General features: G+C 50.7%; 1 protein-coding gene across 1 annotated transcript in view; it reads left to right on the forward strand.

Annotated features, from left to right (window-relative positions):
* enah (ENAH actin regulator) overlaps positions 1–19413 on the forward strand; it is a 93740-nt gene that overhangs the window by 67151 nt on the left and 7176 nt on the right. Inside the window, 5 exon segments of the mRNA XM_056427857.1 lie at positions 3526–3986; positions 17826–17938; positions 17940–18149; positions 18540–18673; positions 18809–18857. Of these exon segments, the coding sequence (XP_056283832.1) occupies positions 3526–3986; positions 17826–17938; positions 17940–18149; positions 18540–18673; positions 18809–18857 (967 nt within the window).

Below are 19413 nucleotides of genomic sequence, written 5' to 3' on the forward strand. Positions count from 1 at the left end.
ACAGAAAAGATGGCGCTCACCTGCACCACCTGCACCAGCTGCACCAGCTGTACCAGCGACCACCTGCCAGCATTTGGCTGCTGGCTGTTTCGCCCTCTTTGCATAGAAAAGAACAACACCAGTCAAAAAAAGACAAGTGGAAGCCCCTCTGATCTGCCTAATTAGACCGCTGTCACACCATTACATCACAAGCTGTATTTAATCACGGAGATGTTCTGGGGCAGGGGATCCCACAGGGGAACTCATTTCTGTGAGCGAGGAGGCTGCAGGATCCTTGTTCGTGACCCTGCCACGCTTCCATCGGCCCATAAATCCAGCGCACTCCTGTTCTTCCTGTAATTACATCAGCGGCCTGCTGACACAGCGTGAGAACCGGGACCGGCAGCGGTGTGAGGAAGCAGCCGTCCACGCCATATTGGAGTCACGCCGTGCACCATGCCTCTCCATCCCTCCGGTGCTCTTCAGGCATAGCGGACATAAAGAGATCATTTATTTTAATTTGAAGTCTTCACACCTCTCCATCGCACCTCATTGGTCAGGATGAACTTCTTGCAGTGGAAACCTCTTCGGGTTTGAGTTCATTAGCTTTGGTGCTACTTATATTCACTTTAATCAGCCGGAGTGTTAGATCCTGTCCACTGGGGGAGGGAGGAGGTGGAAGGCTGAACGTTCTCCTCGGCGTTGACATATCTGGAGCAGACTTTTGCAAACTATTTTATTACCAATCTTATTCCTCTCAGATTTCCTCCCTTTACCAGCTCATTGTGATCAGAATTTGTTTTGTCCTCGTACAAAACGTGATACATCTTTATTATTATTATTATCTTTATTTCAAAGGGACCATGTACAGTTAAAACATAAATGTCACCATTTGATGCTCTGGACCAGATAGTAGCTTCAGCTCATTTGCATCTGTAGTCCCTTGGCAGACCATAACAAACATAAAACAATAACAAACATAAAACAATAACAAACATAAAACAACTACAAATATAAAACAATTACAAATATAAACAGTAAAAACCATAAAACAATAACAAATATAAAACAATTACAAATATATAACAATAACAAACATAAAACAATAACAAACATAAACAATAACAAATATAAAACAATTACAAATATAAACAGTAAAAACCATAAAACTATAACAAATATAAAACAATTACAACTATAAAACAATTACAAATATAAAACAAAAACAAACATAAAAGAATAAAAACCATGAAAACCATAAAACCATAAAAGAATAACAAATATAAACAATAAAAATCATAAAAACAATAAAAACCATAAAACAATTACAAACATAAACAATAACAAATATAAAACAAAAAAACAATAACAAACATAAAACTATTATAAATATAAACAATACAAAATATAAAACAATTACAAATATAAAACAATAAAAAACACAAAACAATAACAAACAGGATGAGACACAGTACAACAGTGCACACAGACACACAAAGAGAAGCTCCATGCAGCTCATCAGAGTCAGTGATGTGTGAAGATGTCATCATGTGACTGTGATGAGAGGAACGCTGAGGGGGCTTCTCCCGGCCTGACGGACCCAGGACTCACTCTGTTGGTCCATATTCAACATGTTGAGGTTCTATCAATAAGCAACTGAATGATGTCACACTCAGGGAACGGGCCGACGTTCCCCCTCTCTCTCTCTCTCTTTAGTTTTCACGAAAGCCAACTCTCTCTCTCAAGAACCACCGAGCGAAGCCACCGGCTTCCCACGGCAGCCAAGATCCCTGGGAGCCGTTCCCAACGTGCACCTTGGCCAACACAGCGACCCCGGAGTAGTGTGTGTGTGTGTGTGTGTGTCACAGAGAAAAAGTTCCCACCATCACTCTCCTTGCTCGAGCAATTCATGATCGTAACACTCGCTCATTTACAGCCAACGCATATCATGACAGTCAATCCGTTTATATATTTCTTACGTTCAAATATATCAAAATGTATTCATATTTATAGATTTTTAGACAATATTCAATGTATTATATAGTTTGACACGGGGGGTAGGGGTAGTCTACAGTTGTTACATATCACCTCAGAAATGGGAAATGGCTGCTTGTCTCCGTCACACTTTGTCATGTTCACATGGGACACACACGGGAATACACCCCCCCCCCCCTGCTTGCTCCTTCAGTCACACACACACACACACACCGGTCCTTCAAGCGCTGCCTTCTGCTGACACCTGGTGGCCCAACTCGGTGCTGCAGCCACAGTGTGCGTCAAAAGAACTATAAGCTCACACTAAAAACTTAAGGGTATTAATTAATTATTAAAAAAGTGAAATAAGAACTGTAGTTTTTATTTCATTGTTGTATTTTTCTGCTGACTCATGCTGTCTCTGTGCAGCCAATGGGAAGCTTCCACATGGCGGTCTTAGAAGAGCTTTACCTTATGTAATGACATGTCAACAGTAATTGCCTGTAGGTCATGGGGGGGGGGGGGGGTCAAGACAGGCCCCGCCCCCCACTAATGTTCTCCTTTCTCGTTGCTCTGCTCGTCTTTCCTGAAGGATTGCGTCCACATCCCCCCCGACTACAAACATGTGGATTTTGCATTAATGTTCATTCTCCTCCTGTTTCACCTCTTCTCCTCTTCTGTTTCCTCCCTCCTTTCTTCTCCCGTCTCCTCTCCTCTTTCCTCTCCTCACAACCTTCTTCTCCTTTCCCCTCTCCTGTCCTGTTTCCTCCCCTCTTCTCTCCTTTCTTCTCCCGTCTCCTCTCCTGTTTCCTCTCCTCACAACCTTCTTCTCCTTTCCCCTCTCCTGTCCTGTTTCCTCCCCTCTTCTCTCCTTTCTTCTCCCGTCTCCTCTCCTCTTTCCTCTCCTCTTAACCTTCTTCTCCTTTCCCCTCTCCTGTCCTGTTTCCTCCCCTCTTCTCTCCTTTCTTCTCCCGTCTCCTCTCCTCTTTCCTCTCCTCACAACCTTCTTCTCCTTTCCCCTCTCCTGTCCTGTTTCCTCCCCTCTTCTCTCCTTTCTTCTCCCGTCTCCTCTCCTCTTTCCTATCCTCTTAACCTTCTTCTCCTTTCCCCTCTCCTGTCCTGTTTCCTCCCCTCTTCTCTCCTTTCTTCTCCCGTCTCCTCTCCTCTTTCCTCTCCTCACAACCTTCTTCTCCTTTCCCCTCTCCTGTCCTGTTTCCTCCCCTCTTCTCTCCTTTCTTCTCCCGTCTCCTCTCCTGTTTCCTCTCCTCACAACCTTCTTCTCCTTTCCCCTCTCCTGTCATGTTTCCTCCCCTCTTCTCTCCTTTCTTCTCCCGTCTCCTCTCCTCTTTCCTCTCCTCACAACCTTCTTCTCCTTTCCCCTCTCCTGTCCTGTTTCCTCCCCTCTTCTCTCCTTTCTTCTCCCGTCTCCTCTCCTGTTTCCTCTCCTCACAACCTTCCCCTCGTCTCCTCTCCTGTTTCCTCTCCCCTCGTCCTGCTTCTCCTTTCCCCTCTTTCCACTGCTCTCCTGACCTTTTTTCCCCTCCCTTGTTTCCTTTCCTTCTCCTCACCCAGGCAGCTCCAGGACCTGCAGGAGCAGAAGGAGTTGGAACGGGAGCATCAGGAGCGTCAGGAGGAGTGTCAGGAGAAGGAGCGTCAAGAGAAGGAGCGTCAAGAGAAGGAGTGTCAAGAGAAGGAGCGTCAGGAGAAGGAGCGTCAAGAGAAGGAGTGTCAGGAGAAGGAGCGTCAAGAGAAGGAGCATCAGGAGAAGGAGCGCCAGGAGAAGGAGCGTCAAGAGAAGGAGCGTCAGGAGAAGGAGCGTCAAGAGAAGGAGCGTCAGGAGAAGGAGCGCCAGGAGAAGGAGCGTCAAGAGAAGGAGCGCCAGGAGCAAGAGCGCCTAGAGGAGCAGGAGCGTTTGGAGCGAGAGCTCCTGGAAAAGGAGGCGCAGGCGGAGCAAGCGGAGCGCCTGGAGCAGCAGGAGCAGCAGGACAGAGAGCAGCAGGACTGGGAGAGAGGGAGGCGCATCTCCAACGCCGGTGAGTGACGCTCACACACACTGTGAGTTTTAAAAAGGACAATAAGGAGCCAGTCGTGTGTGATGCTGAACATCCTGAGATCTCCAGAGAGGCTTCATGTGTGTGTGTGTGTGTGTGTGTGTGACGTGGGCTCCTGTACACACTCCACTACACTCTAGTGTGTATCCATCTCAGTACACACACGTGTCAATCACACGGCAATTATATGACTCCGTCGGACATGTTCCTCCCATTGGACGCGGTTCTTTGCGTTGCATTGTGGGAGAACGGTCCGGGTCACCAACATGTCTCCAAGTGAGCGGTGAGCTTCCTCTGTTAGCGCTATGCTACCGGGCCCCGGGGCCGGAGAGGCGCTGTGGACAGGCTGCTGAGGCACAAGGGGGGGCAGGGAACACACACACACACACATCACTTCTGACTTCACACATACGTCCAGAAAAGCCTCATGAAGATGGTCATTAGTGGCGTTGGAGAAATGAGGAAACAATGATTTTAAATCCGTAGTTCAGGAACAATTGCCCCAAAAAACAAAAGGCAACGTGAAACCTCTTCAGTCTGATCTCCACAGGGAGGAGGCGGAGCCTCAGATCAGGTTGTGTGTTCGGGTCGCTGTGATAGAAAGGGGATCCGAGCTCTCTGGTTTCGAGGACCGGGTCCTGAGGGGAGGCGGCGCATACACACACACACACACACACACACACACACACACACATACAGGCAGTGGTGTTACTCACAGGCTAAAAATACACTATCAGGGACAAGGCTGCTGAGACCCCCCAGGGGTGTGTGTGTGTGTGTGTGTGTGTGTGTGTGTTTCTGAAAAAATGGCATACACACAATTACACACGTAGAGAGCAAAAGCATCGTATCTCACACACACAATGTTGTATTGGTGTGCACTGTCCCTACCAAATGAACCAATGAATAAAATATAAACACGCACACACACACTCACACACACACACACACACTGTTTGAACATACGAGTCTGTTGGGTTCGATGTGAGCCTGCTTCATAGCACTGCTTCTCTCTTCCAGGATAACTGCGTGTGTGTGTGTGTGTGTGAGTGTGTGTGTGTGTGAGTGTGTATGTGTGTCTTTTGAACAAGTGACACAGCAACACTGATGTCAGTGAGTGGAGTGGTGCTTCTAGAAGTGTCTCAGTAGCTGTGGCTGCGTCCCCTTAATGACCTCACACCGCTCGTGTTGTTCAGATCAATCTATATTTTTCCATATTTTGCGCTTCAGAAAATGGTTAGCATTGTATGCGTCTGGCTTTACACACACACACACACACACACACACACACTCTCACCAGCACAGTGGTGTGTGTCTGACGCTTCGCCGTGTGCAGGTTGTTATACACATCCTATCCTATAAGTGTTTTCATATTGGACGCTATACTCTGGGATCAGCGGCAACTCTGGAGTCCACTATTTTATTATTTTAAAGCCCCAAAAATCCATAAATCTATCAAAAGAAAACACGACAGCCTGCAGGCTGCTTTTTATTCAGTGTTAGATTTATTCATGTAAACAAAAGGTCAACAGATTTAACAATTTTAGTTTTCATGTTATAAAAAAATATAACAAATAATTATATATATATATATATATATATATACATGTATATATACTTATGATTCTTATTATTGTAGGTGGATCTGCTGTCTGTTGGTAGCAGCCTGCGGTCGAGCTCTATTGTCTTCTTATTTATTAATATTCCTTCGCGCCCGTGTCCAGCTCTCCTTGTAATCCCGCGTTCTTACGATCGTGAGTTGTGGAACGGCTCGGGGCCTCTAGGTCACATGACCCACCCAGAGCTAGAGAGAGAGAGAACATGAAAGATGAAAAGGGGAGTGTGGGGGGGTGAGTAGTGATGAAGAAGTATAGAAAAGGTCACGGGAAGAAGTAAAGCATGGAGAGGGAATTCTGTGGTGATGAAAAAGAGATGACATGTTGTGTGTGGAGTGGAGTGGAAATGAAAGTAAATGCAGCGTGAGCGGTCAGGACGCTCTTCTGGGAGGAGGAGGAGGAGGAGGCTGGACCATAATGGGTCACACTCCCAGTGGTTGTGGTTGTGGGCGCTGGGAGGATCTTGAGGAACTCTTTCCTCCATCAAGGGTTATAAGGATGAGAATGGTTCTGATCGAACCCCTCCGTCCGGGTTCTAAACCAAATGGTTCTGTGTGGAACGTCAGCTGATTGCTCACGGGTTCTGCAGTAGATCAAATGACTCCCAGGTCAGCGTGTTTGGTTCTCATCCAATTCAGCCATTTGCATTCTCTGGTAACGGGAAAAAAGGACTTCAGAAAAGTGTGAGTCGGGGAAGTGGAGCAGAAGACGAGCTGAGGACCCGGCGCTGACATGCTACGCTAAGCGCTAGTCGCAGTCGAGGTAATTAGTTGATGACATCACCTCCCTCCCTCTCCTCATGAAGCCCTCCAGAAGAACAGAGAAGGGTCTTAACCCCCCGTGAGGCCGGTTGGGTGCAGCGTGACCAACAGGAAGAGGTCAGGAACACCTGTCAGACAGGAAGGGTTCACACCAACAGACCAAACCCAGCAGAGCTTCTAGTATTCATCCCTGTGGGAGACGGCTGATGAGAACCCGACCCGGTAACCCAACAGCACCGGCGTCTCAGAGTGGGAGGCGGCCGAGGCTCATGGGAGCGTCGCGAGTCCCTGGGCGTGAACCAAAGGTTTGACCTCTTGGTGGCGCCAGAGGACGAGCTGAGTGGACTGAGAGGGGAGGAGAGAAGTTTATGAGTTTACAGAGACACAGAGGCCAGAACCGGGACACAAAGATACAGAGATACAGAGATACAAAGATACAGAGATACAGAGACACAGGGGCCAGAACCCGGGACACAAAGATACAGAGATACAAAGATACAGAGATACAGAGACACAGGGGCCAGAACCCGGGACACAAAGATACTGAGATACAAAGACACAGAGATACAGAGACACAGGGGCCAGAACCTGGGACACAAAGATACAGAGATACAAAGATACAGAGATACAAAGATACAGAGATACAGAGACACAGGGGCCAGAACCCGGGACACAAAGATACTGAGATACAAAGACACAGAGATACAGAGACACAGGGGCCAGAACCCGGGACACAAAGATACTGAGATACAAAGACACAGAGATACAGAGACACAGAGGCCAGAACCGGGACACAAAGATACAGAGATACAAAGATACAGAGATACAGGGGCCAGAACCCGGGACACAAAGATACAGAGATACAAAGATACAGAGATACAGAGACACAGGGGCCAGAACCCGGGACACAAAGATACTGAGATACAAAGACACAGAGATACAGAGACACAGGGGCCAGAACCTGGGACACAAAGATACAGAGATACAAAGATACAGAGATACAGAGACACAGGGGCCAGAACCCGGGACACAAAGATACTGAGATACAAAGACACAGAGATACAGAGACACAGAGGCCAGAACCGGGACACAGAGATACAGAGATACAAAGATACAGATATACAGAGACACAGGGGCCAGAACCTGGGACACAAAGATACAGAGACTTAGACATACCGAGACACAGAGACACAAATCATATGTTTACATTCTCATGTTTACTTCGTTGCAGTTTGTTCTCCATTTGAACCGGATCACTTTTCATCGGCAAAGAACTGATGCATGCTGGGACTTTTGTGTACTGAGTGTTTATATGAGCGGGCCTGATGACATCCACTGTGTTGCTGTTCTATGGGCGCGTGTGTGTGTGTGTGTCCTCCTCTTCTCTCAAAGGACACATGAAGTGTGTGTGTGTGTGTGTGCGTGTGCGTGTGTGTGTGTGTGTGCGTGTGCGTGTGCGTGTGTGCGTGTGGTGTGTGTGTGTGTGCGTGTGTGTCCTCCTCTTCTCTCAAAGGACACATGGTGTGTGTGTGTGTGTGTGCGTGTGCGTGTGTGTGTGTGCGTGTGTGTGTGTGTGTGTGACACCTGTCCACTAAGCAGTCGCATCACTCAGGTCCACAATGTCCGACACAACCTAGAACATGTTGGTGAAGCTCTGCTGGTTATTTCCTGCTTCATCTGCCCCCTTTTTTCCTCCCCTCCCTCCCTCCTTCCTTCCTTCCTTCCTTCTCTCTCTGCTGTCTTTCCCTCCTGTGTGCATGCCGGCTGCTTCCTCCTCTTCCTCCTCTTCCTCCCCCTCCTGTCCTGTCTGTCCGTGGCCAATGGCTGTGCCCCTCGTAGCCTTCGAGAGCTCCCTGTTCACGCAGCAGTACGGCGGGCCGTCCCTGGCGGCGCCCGCCTACCCGGCGCCCGCCGCCGCCGCTCCGCCGACGCCGCCTCTGAGGCACTCGGCCTCCCGCTTCGCCACCTCGCTCGGCTCCGCCTTCCACCCGGTGCTGCCCAACTACGCCACCGTCCCCCGGCGGCAGCAGCAGGCTTTTCCGCAAGCCCCGCCCACTACCGCCGCCACGGCCCCGGCCCCGCCTCCCCCAGCCAAGTCGGTGGTGTGGTCGGCGTGCAACTTCACGCCGCTGCCGCCCTCGCCGCCCGTCATGATCAGCAGCCCCCCGGGGAAGGCGGCGGGCCCGCGGCCGCTCGTGCCGATGGCGGCGCCCTCGCCGCTCGCTCACAAGCCGCCCTCGCCGGCCCCCAACGGGCCCCCCATGTTCCCCGCGCCGTCGCCCGTGACCGTCCTGCACGGCCACGCCCCTTTTGGCGTCGCCTGCCCGACCCCGCCTCCCCCGCCCACCCCGCCCCCGCTCCCCTCCCCCGTGGCCCCCCCTCCGTCTTCCTCCTCCGTCTTGTCTCCCCCGTCCTCATCCCAGGCTCCTGGTGTGCCCTCTCCCTCCACAGCGCCCCCTGCAGCCGCCGAGCACCCCTCCCCCCCCCAGTCGGGGGGGCCGGACGCAGGCCCAGAGGCCCACCTGGGGGGCTCCTCCTGGACACCCCAGCCCCATGGTAAGGCCTCCAGTCCTCCCCCCCCCTCTCTCTCTGACTCCCCCCCCTCTCTCGCTCGCTCTCTCTCTCTGACTCTCCCCCTCTCTCTCTCTCTGACTCTCTCCCTCTCTCTCTCTCCTCTCTCTCTCTCTCACTCTCTCCCCTCTCTCTCTCACTCTCTCCCCTCTCTCTCACTCTCTCCCCTCTCTCTCTCTCTCTCTCTCTCCCTCTCTCTCTCTGACCCCCCTCTCTCTCTCTGACCCCTCCTCCCTCTCTCTGACCTCCCTCTCTCTCTCTGACCTCCCTCTCTCTCCCTCTCTCTCTCTCTCTCTCTCTCTCTCTCTCTCTCTCTCTCTCTCTTTCCTCTCTGACTCTCCCTCTCTCTCTCTCTGCCCCTCTCCCCTCTCTCTCTCTCTCTCCCTCTCTCTCTCTCCCTCTCTCTCTCTCTCCTCCTCTCTCCCTCTCTCTCTCTCTCAGTTCACGCTGAGCGTCAGAGCGACAGGGTGTGTGTTTGGGAGCTGCGGCGTTGTCTGTGTGTTTCTCTTCTCTATTCTTTCATAGTTGTTTGTATTTAGTTTATGTGGTTTATTAGTTGGGTTTCACAGTAGTTTAAATTGTTTGGTGATTAGTTGGGTTTTTCTCTGGGTGTCTTCCGCTGCGGTGCCTCACCGGCTCGGGCGAGGCGGAAATGTTTGCCTCGATTCCCCCTCCGCTGCTCACGAGGAGACACGGTATGAAGATTGCCGGTGACTCCTCGTGCAGCGTGGAGGAATTGGCTCGGGCAGTCGGGAAGAAAGTCGGGTTCAGCAGCGTGAAGTCCGCCGCAAGATGAACGGCACGGTCGTGATCTTCCTGGATCAGGTGGGGAAGGTGCCGCGTGGTAGAGGAGGGTCTCGGTGGGAGATTTGTTTGTACAGGTGTTTCCGCTGGACCAGCCGTCCACCAGAGTCCTCGTTTCAAACGTCCCTCCGCTCATCTCCGATGAGTTTCTCAGCAGAGAGCTCTCCGCACGGAAAGCTGGTCTCCCGATGAGAGATCTCATCGGGGTTCAAGGAGAGCTCGATGAAGCATATCATGAGTTACCGAGATCGGTTTATATGATACTCAACGACCGGAGCGCGGAGTTAAACCTGCGCTTCAGCGTCAGAGTGGATGATGTTAATTATAACGTCACGCGTCTTCATCGGCGATGAAGTGCTTTCATTGCGGGAGGAGGGCACACCGCGAGGGCCTGCTCGGCGGCGACCCTGCGCCAGCTGGTCCGGGCGGCTCGGGTCCGTCGCGGCCACGACGCTACACCAGCGTGGGGAACAGCAGGTGAGGCGGCTGCCGCTGGGCTGCGGAGGCGGGCGCGGCGGCGTCACTGCTGCTGCACCCGACAACGGAGCTGCTGCACCGACATGTGGTGGGTATGAATGAGGAGTGAGTGATGGGGTGATGCGGGCAAGGGTGGGGATGAGGGTGGGGATGCTGGACAGGGCAGTGAAAGGCAGGCTGTGGGTGAGTCGGGAGCGTGAGAGGAAAGGAAAAGAAGGAAAAGCGGACAAAAAATGGAGGGATGTGGGGATCTGCCAAGAGCAGTGGGGTAGAGGCTGGGGTGAGGTGGGAAGGGGGGAGGAGGAAAGAAAACAAGAAAAAGAAGGGGGGAAAAACAAAAAAAGATTTAAAAACAAAAATAATATTGGTGATGGTGGTGATGGTGGCACGGGCTTAGAGGTGGGAGTGGGGTGGAGAATAATGAGGAAAGTGAGAAAGAGGAGGAAAAGGAAAAAAGACGAGGACAGGGGTGGCGAGAAGCCCATTGAGGGGTAGGACAGGTGGGGGAGGCGAAGAGGTGGAGGAGGACGGTGCAGGAGAGGGCGGAGCAGGTGGAGATGGACGAGGAGGAAGCAGGGGCAGAAAGGAGCCTCAAAGAGAAAGAAGAGTTGCCAGGCTGGCAGCGAGGCCAAGGCCAGCAGGGTGGAAGTGAGGAGGAGGAGTCAGGGCGGGCCGGTGGAGGACAGTAGTGACGAGGAGGGGTCAGAGGACAGCGACTCTCCTCTGTTTTAACAAATAGTCAGACGCAAAAGCTGTACACAGATGATGAGATCAGGCTGTTTCTGCACAAAACAAAAGGGAAAAAAGTAGAGGTCAAGGATCACTTCCTGACCTCGTGGCTTTGTACACTCGTGCCATTTCCACATGAGGGAAAAAATTAGACAAACAAGAGGTTTTAGGATCAAAAGTTTTTGCCCAAAGTAAAGGAGTGCATCCAGCAGGGAGGTGGAGAGCTCCAATGTGTGTTTTATTTGATTTGTTGGTTTTAAGTTTTATTTGTTTTTTAAACTCTTTTCTTTTAATGAACACATTCAGAGTCGGAGTTTTAAATAAATGGAGCGAGGACAGTAAGAAGAGAACATCAATTTATGAATTTAACAAGATGAAGGCCAACGATGTTCTCTTCTTACAAGAGACGCACAGCGACAGCACCAACGAGGCGGACTGGAGGAGGGAGTGGGGGGGGGAAGTCCTCCTGAGCCACAACACCAACCTCAGCGGAGGAGTGGGCTTCCTCTTCTCCAGGGCCTTCAGCCTCGGTCACTGGAGGTCAAACACATCGTGGAGGGAGGCTGTTCTTTGTGAAAGCACGGTTCGACCTATTAACGTGGTTTTTATAAATATCTATGCTCCAACAACTGGGACAGAGAGGCAGCTGTTTTTATCCAAAGTTAATGATGTTTTAAATGACTGTGCCTCGGAGGATTTTTTATTCTTGGGGGGGGATTTTAACTGCACAGAGGATGATTTTAATGACAGAAACCACACAGAGCCACATCCAGCTTCACAGCAAGTGCTGAGGAGGCTGGTCCATTCTCATGGTCTGGTGGACGTGTGGAGAAGGATGCATCCGGACTGCCGACAGTACACATGGTCCCACGTTAGGGAGGGTGGATCTCCTCAGCCAGGTTAGACCGTATTTATGTTTTTAAGCACCATTTTAATATTTTTAAAATGTGCAGCATTGTTCGCTGGTTTTACTGATCACTCTTTGGTTTTATGTCATGTTTTATTAGGAATTTTTTACCTAGGTGCGCATATTGGCATTTTAATACAGTTTTAACTTTCGATAGGAATTTTAGAGAGGTGTTGTTTTATTTTGGGGCATTTTTAGGCTGAGGAAGAGTGATTTTAATAATCTTAGGCAGTGGTGGGACCGTGGTAAGGTAGAAATTAAGCTCCTTTGTCAGCAGCACACTTTCAACGTCACTAGAGACGTCACCAGATCTATGAAGGACCTGGAGACTGAGATAGTGGACCTAGAAAGTTTAAGCGAGTCCACAGGAGATCGAGGACATATTGAAGTCCTCAAAAATAAAAAGGCGGCTCTCGCCGACCTGTTCGAAGTAAAAGTGCAAGGCGCACTGGTCAGGTCCCGATTCCAGACCATCGCGGAGATGGACACTCCTCTAGCTTCTTCTTCGGCCTGGAGAAGAGGAGTGGGCAGGCGAGTGATCCACTCACTGCTGACGGACGCAGGGCAGTCGGTTGTGGAGCCAAGCCAGATCCGGAAGCGAGCGGTGGGGTTTTACTCCTCCCTTTATGCCACTGAGTATAGGGAGGAGGGAGAGTCGACGGAGGGGCTCTGTGGGGAGCTGCCTCAGGTCTCCGAGGAGACTAATGAGGAGCTCGACAGACCCATAACCCCCCAAGAGCTGAAAGCTGCCCTGCAGGAATGCAGGAGGCGCGCCCGAATCGACGGCCTCCCGCTGAATTTTACAAAAATACTGGGATGTCCTCGGAGGGGACATCCTAGACGTCTTCAATGAGAGTCTGGCCTCTGGTTCCATGCCGATGTCCTGCCGGAGGGCAGTGCTGACGCTACTGCCAAAGGAAACCCGCAGGACATCGGTAACTGGCGCCTGTGTCTCTGCTGTGTGTGGATTATAAGCTTCTGTCCAGGGTCCTGGCCTCCAGGCTGAGGGGAGCTATGGAGCAGGTCCTCCATCGGGACCAGACCTACTGTGTGCCCGGCAGGTCCATGGTGGACAACGCCCACCTCATTCGGGACGTTTTGGAGGTCTCCAGCTCGTTGGGTATGGATACTGGTCTGATTTCTCTAGATCAGGAAAAGGCTTTTGACCGCGTTGAACACGGCTTCCTCTGGAAAGTTCTGGGGAAGTTTGGGTTCAGCGCTGGTTTCATAGCTAAGATCAAGGTGTTGTACAGTAATGTTGAGAGTGTGCTGAAGATAAACGGCAGGCTGTGTGCTCCTTTTAGAGTGAGTAAACGGCAGGGCTGTGCACTGTCCGGGATGCTCTACGCACTCTCCTCGAGCCCTCCTCATTAAAATACGCCTAGCCTACATGGTTTGGTTTTACCTGGTTTTAGTAAAGGAATGATTTTATCGGCATATGCCGACGACGTTGTTGTTTTAATCAAGAATCAAAATGATGTAAACCTTTTAAATCAAATAGTACATGATTTTAGCACGGCATCATCAGCGAGGGTGAACTGGAAGAAAAGCGAAGCCCTCGCTGTGGGGGAGTGGCGTGGCGGCCTCCCGGTTCTTCCACAAAAGCTCATATGGAAAAAGGACGGTTTTAAATATTTAGGAATATACCTGGGGAAACCGAGCATGGTCCAGAAGAACTGGGAGGGCGTCACAGAGAAGATAGAGGGGAAACTTTCCAAATGGAAGTGGCTGCTCCCCCAGATGTCTTTTAAGGGTAGAGTACTGGTTTTAAACAATCTTATTGCATCCCAACTGTGGCACAGGTTGACCGTGTTAGACCCTCCCTCTGGCTTCTTAGCTAACATACAAAAGAAGATGGTGGATTTCTTTTGGGAGGGTCTACACTGGGTGCCACAGGGGTGCTGTTTTAGCCAGAGAGGAGGGGGACAGGGCCTCGTCCACCTGGCCAGCCGGACGGCCACTTTTAGATTACAGTTTGTTCAGAAGTTTTAACGAGTCCGGGGTTTTAGTGTGGCGAGACGTGGCCAGCTGCATCCTCAGACGTGCTGACAACCTGGGGCTGGATACTGCTCTGTTTTAATAGACTCCAGCATTTTAAAACTAAGTGGGCTGCCTCCTTTTATCAGGGTGTTTTAAGTCGTGGGCCCTTTTAAGCACGAAAGGTGCCCACAGTCTGACTCTCTGTTCTGGTTGTTGAGAGAACCATTAATTTATAATGCGACTGGACATTAGCAGCAGCGTCACCCTGGACTAACGGCGCTGCTGCGAACAAAGACCCTTTCCTGCAGCAGTTGGTGGATGCAGTGGGGCCGACGCTGAGCGACCCCCCGGCCCTGGGCTCCCTGCTGGGGATGCATTCCGACCGGGTGGCGAGGAGGCTCCTGGAGCTGTGGAGGCAGAGGCTGACCGGGTTGGAGAGGAGCCTCCTCAACGACTACAGCCAGCAGAGAGCAGAGCCGGACCCTGCAGACCCTTCCCAGACATCTCCCTCAGCCCGGGCTAGGGGACTCACCGCCCCTGCTAAGAACGAGCCACCCAGAAAACTGCACACTGAACAAAGCAGACAAGAAGACTTTGTATTTTAACCTCGTGAAGAGCATCAACAGGTCCAGACTGTGCAACAGACCGCCCACTGTGTGGTCAGAGAGACTTGGGCATGGAGGCCCTGGCCCGCAGTGGGGGTCCTATACAAGCCTCCCCTAAAGAAAAGGACCGCTGACCTCCAGTGGCGGATTTTACACGGTGCTGTCGCGTCCAACGCTTTTATTTCGGTAATCAATCCCGCTGTCCTGAGCCAGTGCCCCTTCTGTGACCTCCGGGAGACTATTTACCATGTTTTTAACGAGTGTAAGAGACTTTTGAGTTTCTTCGCTCTTTTAACAGTGGTCTTTAGTCTTTTTAATGTGGTTTTACAGAGAAGGTCTTTATCATGGGAGCTGCCTACAAGAAAACAGAAAAGAAAAGTGGCAGCTCCTAAATTTTTTATCCTGTGAAGCAAAAATGGCAATTTATTTAACTAGGAAGTCCCGGGTGGAAAACAGAGAGGGGCAGGAGGCCAAGGCAGTGTGGCTCTGTAACATCAGAGCCAGACTCTGGCTGGAGTTCAGGTTTTACAAGCACATTGGAGACCTGGATGCTTTTAAACAACGCTGGTGTTTTAAAGATATTGTTTGTTCTGTGGTAGAGGAGGAGCTGGAGTTTGCACCACTTTTTATTCGGTAAAACATGTTTTCTTTTTTAATGTTTTTAATGTTTTGTTTGTTTGCTTTTATTTTAAATAACCTGATTTTTAAAACACTTTATTTGTAGAAAAACGTTGTGATGGAAAAAATGTAAATAAAGTGTTTTTCAAAAATCAAAAAAAAAATCTCCCCTCTCTCTCTCTCTCTCTCCCCCTCTCTCTCTCTCTCCCCCTCCCTCTCTCTCTCGCGCTCTCTCTCTCTCCCTCTCCCTCTCTCTCTCTCTCCTCTCTCTCTCTCTCTCTGTCTCTCCTCTCTCTCTCTCTCTCCCTCTCTCTCTCTCTCTGTCCCTCTCTCTCTCTCTCTCTGACTCTCTCCCCCCTCTCTCTCTCTCTGACTCTCTCCCCCCCTCTCTCTCTCTCTCTCTCTCTCTGACTCTCTCCCCTCTCTCTCTCTCTGACTCTCTCCCTCTCTCTCTCTCCCTCTCTCTCTCTGACTCTCTCCCCTCTCTCTCTCTCTGACTCTCTCCCCCCTCTCTCTGACTCTCCCCCTCTCTCTCTCTCTCTCTCTCTCTCTCTCTCTGACTCTCCCTCTCTCTCTCTCTCTCTCTCTCTCTCTCTCTCTGACTCTCTCCCCCCTCTCTCTCTCTGACTATCCCCCCCCCTCTCTCTCTCTCTCTCTCTCTGACTCTCCCTCCCTCTCTCTCTCTCCCCTCTCTCTCTCTCTCTCTCTCTCTCTCCCTCTCTCTCTCTCTCTCTCCCCCTCTCTCTCTCTCTCTCTCTCTCTCTGACTCTCCTCTCTCTCTCTCCCTCTCTCTCTCTGACTCTCTCCTCTCTCTCTCTCTCTCTCTCTCTCTCTGACTCTCCTCCTCTCTCTCTCTCTCTCTCTCTCTCTCTCTCTCTCTGACTCTCCCCCCCCTCTCTCTCTCTCTCTCTCTCTCCCGCCCCCTCTCTCTGACTCTCTCCCCCCTCTCTCTCTCTCTCTCTCTCTCTCTCTCTCTCTCTGACTCTCCCCCCTCTCTCTCTCTGACTCTCTCCCCCTTGTCTCTCCCACGCTGCCTTGCTCACACACTGACAGCGGGGCTCCTGGACACCGTGGGGGCCGTAGCCTTGCTCCTGAGCTGGCCCAGTGAGTCCCGTAGTACAGGCCGATATCAGGGGGGGGGGGGGGTCCTGTGACCTGTGACCTGTGACCTCTGGACTTCCTGTTGCGTAGAAGTCGGCGTCACCGCTCATTTCCCTCATCACGTGCATGTGTGTGACGTCTGTCTCTCACGTCTGTCTGACCATCGGGCGCCGCTCCGGTCAGCGGGTCTCAGGATGTCGGGTCCGGGTCGAGCCTCCAGTGGATCACTCCCTGTGCCTCCTTTTAAATGTCAAAGCACATTTTAATATTCAAACGTCACAAATCAAAAAGAAACGAGACGCCATAAACCAGGGGATTAACTCGTATATCATAGTCATAGACTATTTCATAATAATAATAATAATAATTTAGATTTCTACAACGCTTTTCTAGAACACAAAGACGCTTATTTATTTTATTATTCATTTATTTATTTGAGTGCCTTCATAAAATCCATGTAAAGAGAGAAGTCAAGTATTAATATTGAATATCCTATAAACAGATTTACTCAAATGTAGATTTTTAAGTCCTTCTGTTTTTTAAATCGTCCGTCTCTGTAGGATTCAGGATCCGGTGCCAGAAAATAAATACAGACGCTGAAAAACCGGTTCCTCCATTTGCCTCTGGCCCGGGGAGGTGTTCTAGTGACCTTTGACCTCTGCGATCATCAAACCGATGTTGTTATCGATCACAGTTCAGCATGTTCAACGATCCATCGTGGCGCATTGATCGCGGTCCGCGACGCGACGACATTATTGTCCCTCGTCACGACGACACCGGGACACAGTGTTCACGCCTCGGATGATACATCGCCGGGTTGGCGACGCATGAATCATCCATGATGTGTTCCGCTGACTCCGTGCTGATCGCTTCTGGAATGTTTGACCTTCCTCCGGTTCGGGTCATCGACACACGGATATTTACTGTTGTTCTTTTTTTTATTACCTTCGCATTGAAAATGCGGAAGGTAATAAGTCAAAAAGTATTAAACCGAATCGCATGCAATTTGGTGGGATGATTGGTTATTATCCGGAGACCATTTGATTCCATTTTGGAATCGATCGGGTCAAAGGTCAAGGTCAAGGTCATGAAAAGGTCAAAATCTTATTTTTACCATAGCGCGGTAAATTTGTATCCAATTGGCATGCAACTAATGCCAACATGTTCATAATTCAATGCCCAATCTTGTGATATGCGAAGGTATGCGCTCTACCGAGTGCCCGTTCTAGTTATATATATAATAACCACTTAATAACCATTTTCCACAGCCGGTTTGAACTCTTAAACATACAAACGTCCCACTCATGAGGCGTGTTGGTGTGGCATGCTGTCATGGTAACGTGTGTTCCATGTTCATTCAAAAAGAACATCATGTCCACCATCCTTGAGTGATTCATCGCATGTCAACCGGCCGCTGCATGTGACCCACACAGAGGGACTATTTCCTCTCACAGGTCTGAGGACCGGAGACCGGCTCACGCCAAAGCCATCTGGAACATGCGTCTTCATGACTTTGGGGTTGACTGTCCCTTTAAGATGACTCTCCCTTTATTTTGGTTTCAGTTCAAAACATTTTATGCTTGTCCCCCCCCCGAAAAAAAGGTGATAGTTTGAATTTAATTGTGTGTCCCCCCCCCCCCATTCCCCAACAGAAGTGGCGCAGTCCCCGGGGTTGACCGTCCTCGCCCCTCCCCCGCCTCCCCCCTTGCCACCCGGCTCCACTGTGACCTCCCCGGCCGCCACCCCGACGACCGGCCACCCTCCCCGCCGCCGCCTCCCCGCTGCCCCCCACGCTGACTCTGGGCGGCACCCCCCCCCCACCACCTCCTCCTCCAGGTCCGCCGCCTCCTCCCGGTCACCCGCTCCCTCCCCCGGCGCCCCCGCTTCCCGCCGGACTGTTCTCCCCCGCCGAGGACCACCCCTTCTCGGGCCTGGCCGCCGCCCTGGCCGGGGCCAAGCTGCGCAAAGTGCCAAAGGTGAGAGCGCCCGATTGGCTGATTGATCGGCGACAACTCGTCATTACACATCGTGAAGGTTACACACACTCTTACATGTTCCTATTCATCTACATGTCCTTTATCATCAGAAACACACACACACACTATCTTCATACATAATCACACTGAGTCACCGTCACTGACACATGCATGCACACACACACCGTGTTCACACATGATCACACACACCATCTGTCACCTCTCAGAGCGTCTGCATGTGTGTAAAAACAACAAAACACACACATCTAGAAGTAACGAGAGCTTTTCTGACGTGAGACGAACAGACCGACGGTGTGTTCAATATTCTCGATCGCAGAGAGCCGGATCGCGTTCGTATCTCACGGGGGGGTGTGGCTTGTTTCCCTTCAGAGTGACGATGCAGGGGCGGCGTTGGCGGCGGCCATGTTGGGGGCCTCGGGGGCCAAATCTGAAACCAGAGGCAACGGCCCTGCGCCTGGAGGAGGAGGGCTCATGGAAGAGATGAGCGCCCTACTGGCCAGGAGGTAGAGTCACGCAACCAATCACTGACGCCGTGCTCTGGATATGGAGCTCGGCACCTTTACCTGTCACAGATGAACTGAAGAAGCTTCACCAGACTTATTATTCCACGTTATTCCTCCTCGCTTCTTATCTTCCAGGAGAAGAATCGCAGATAAGGGCTCGTCACCTGAACCCGACCAGAGATCGGTAAGCGCCATCGGAGACGGTCACGGCTCACGAACACCTGTACTCGCCGCTCAATGCAGGACGGCACACACACACACACACACACACACACACAAACAGGGTTCGTACGGTCATGGAAAACCTGGAAAAGTCATGACATTTTAAAATGGTAATTTTCAGGCCTGGAAAAGTCATGGAAATTTGTTATAATCACAAGTTCATTTGAGTTTGAGTTCATGGAGTTTGAAATAATTAATGTTTTTTAAAGAAAGACGCTCAAAACATACGCTCTCAATACGCTCAATTTTCTAAATTTTTTATGTTTATACCGAGATTTCTGTTTGGTCATGGAAATTTGGTTTAAAGTCTTGGAAAAGTCCTGGAAAAGTCCTGGAAATCCATCAGTCAACGTGTGTAAGAACCCTGCACAAAGGATCTCTCGGTGCGTCCCGGCTTTACGGCGCGTGCCGCCTTCACGACATTCCTAGAGGCCACAATCCCTCCGCGCTGTGAGAGTCTGCATTCCAGGACAGAAAACCTGGCCTTTTATTCTTTGATCACATTTTCGTCGCGTGTC

This window comes from Pseudoliparis swirei, chromosome 12, assembly GCF_029220125.1.
Source record: "Pseudoliparis swirei isolate HS2019 ecotype Mariana Trench chromosome 12, NWPU_hadal_v1, whole genome shotgun sequence".
Classification (NCBI taxonomy): domain Eukaryota; kingdom Metazoa; phylum Chordata; class Actinopteri; order Perciformes; family Liparidae; genus Pseudoliparis; species Pseudoliparis swirei.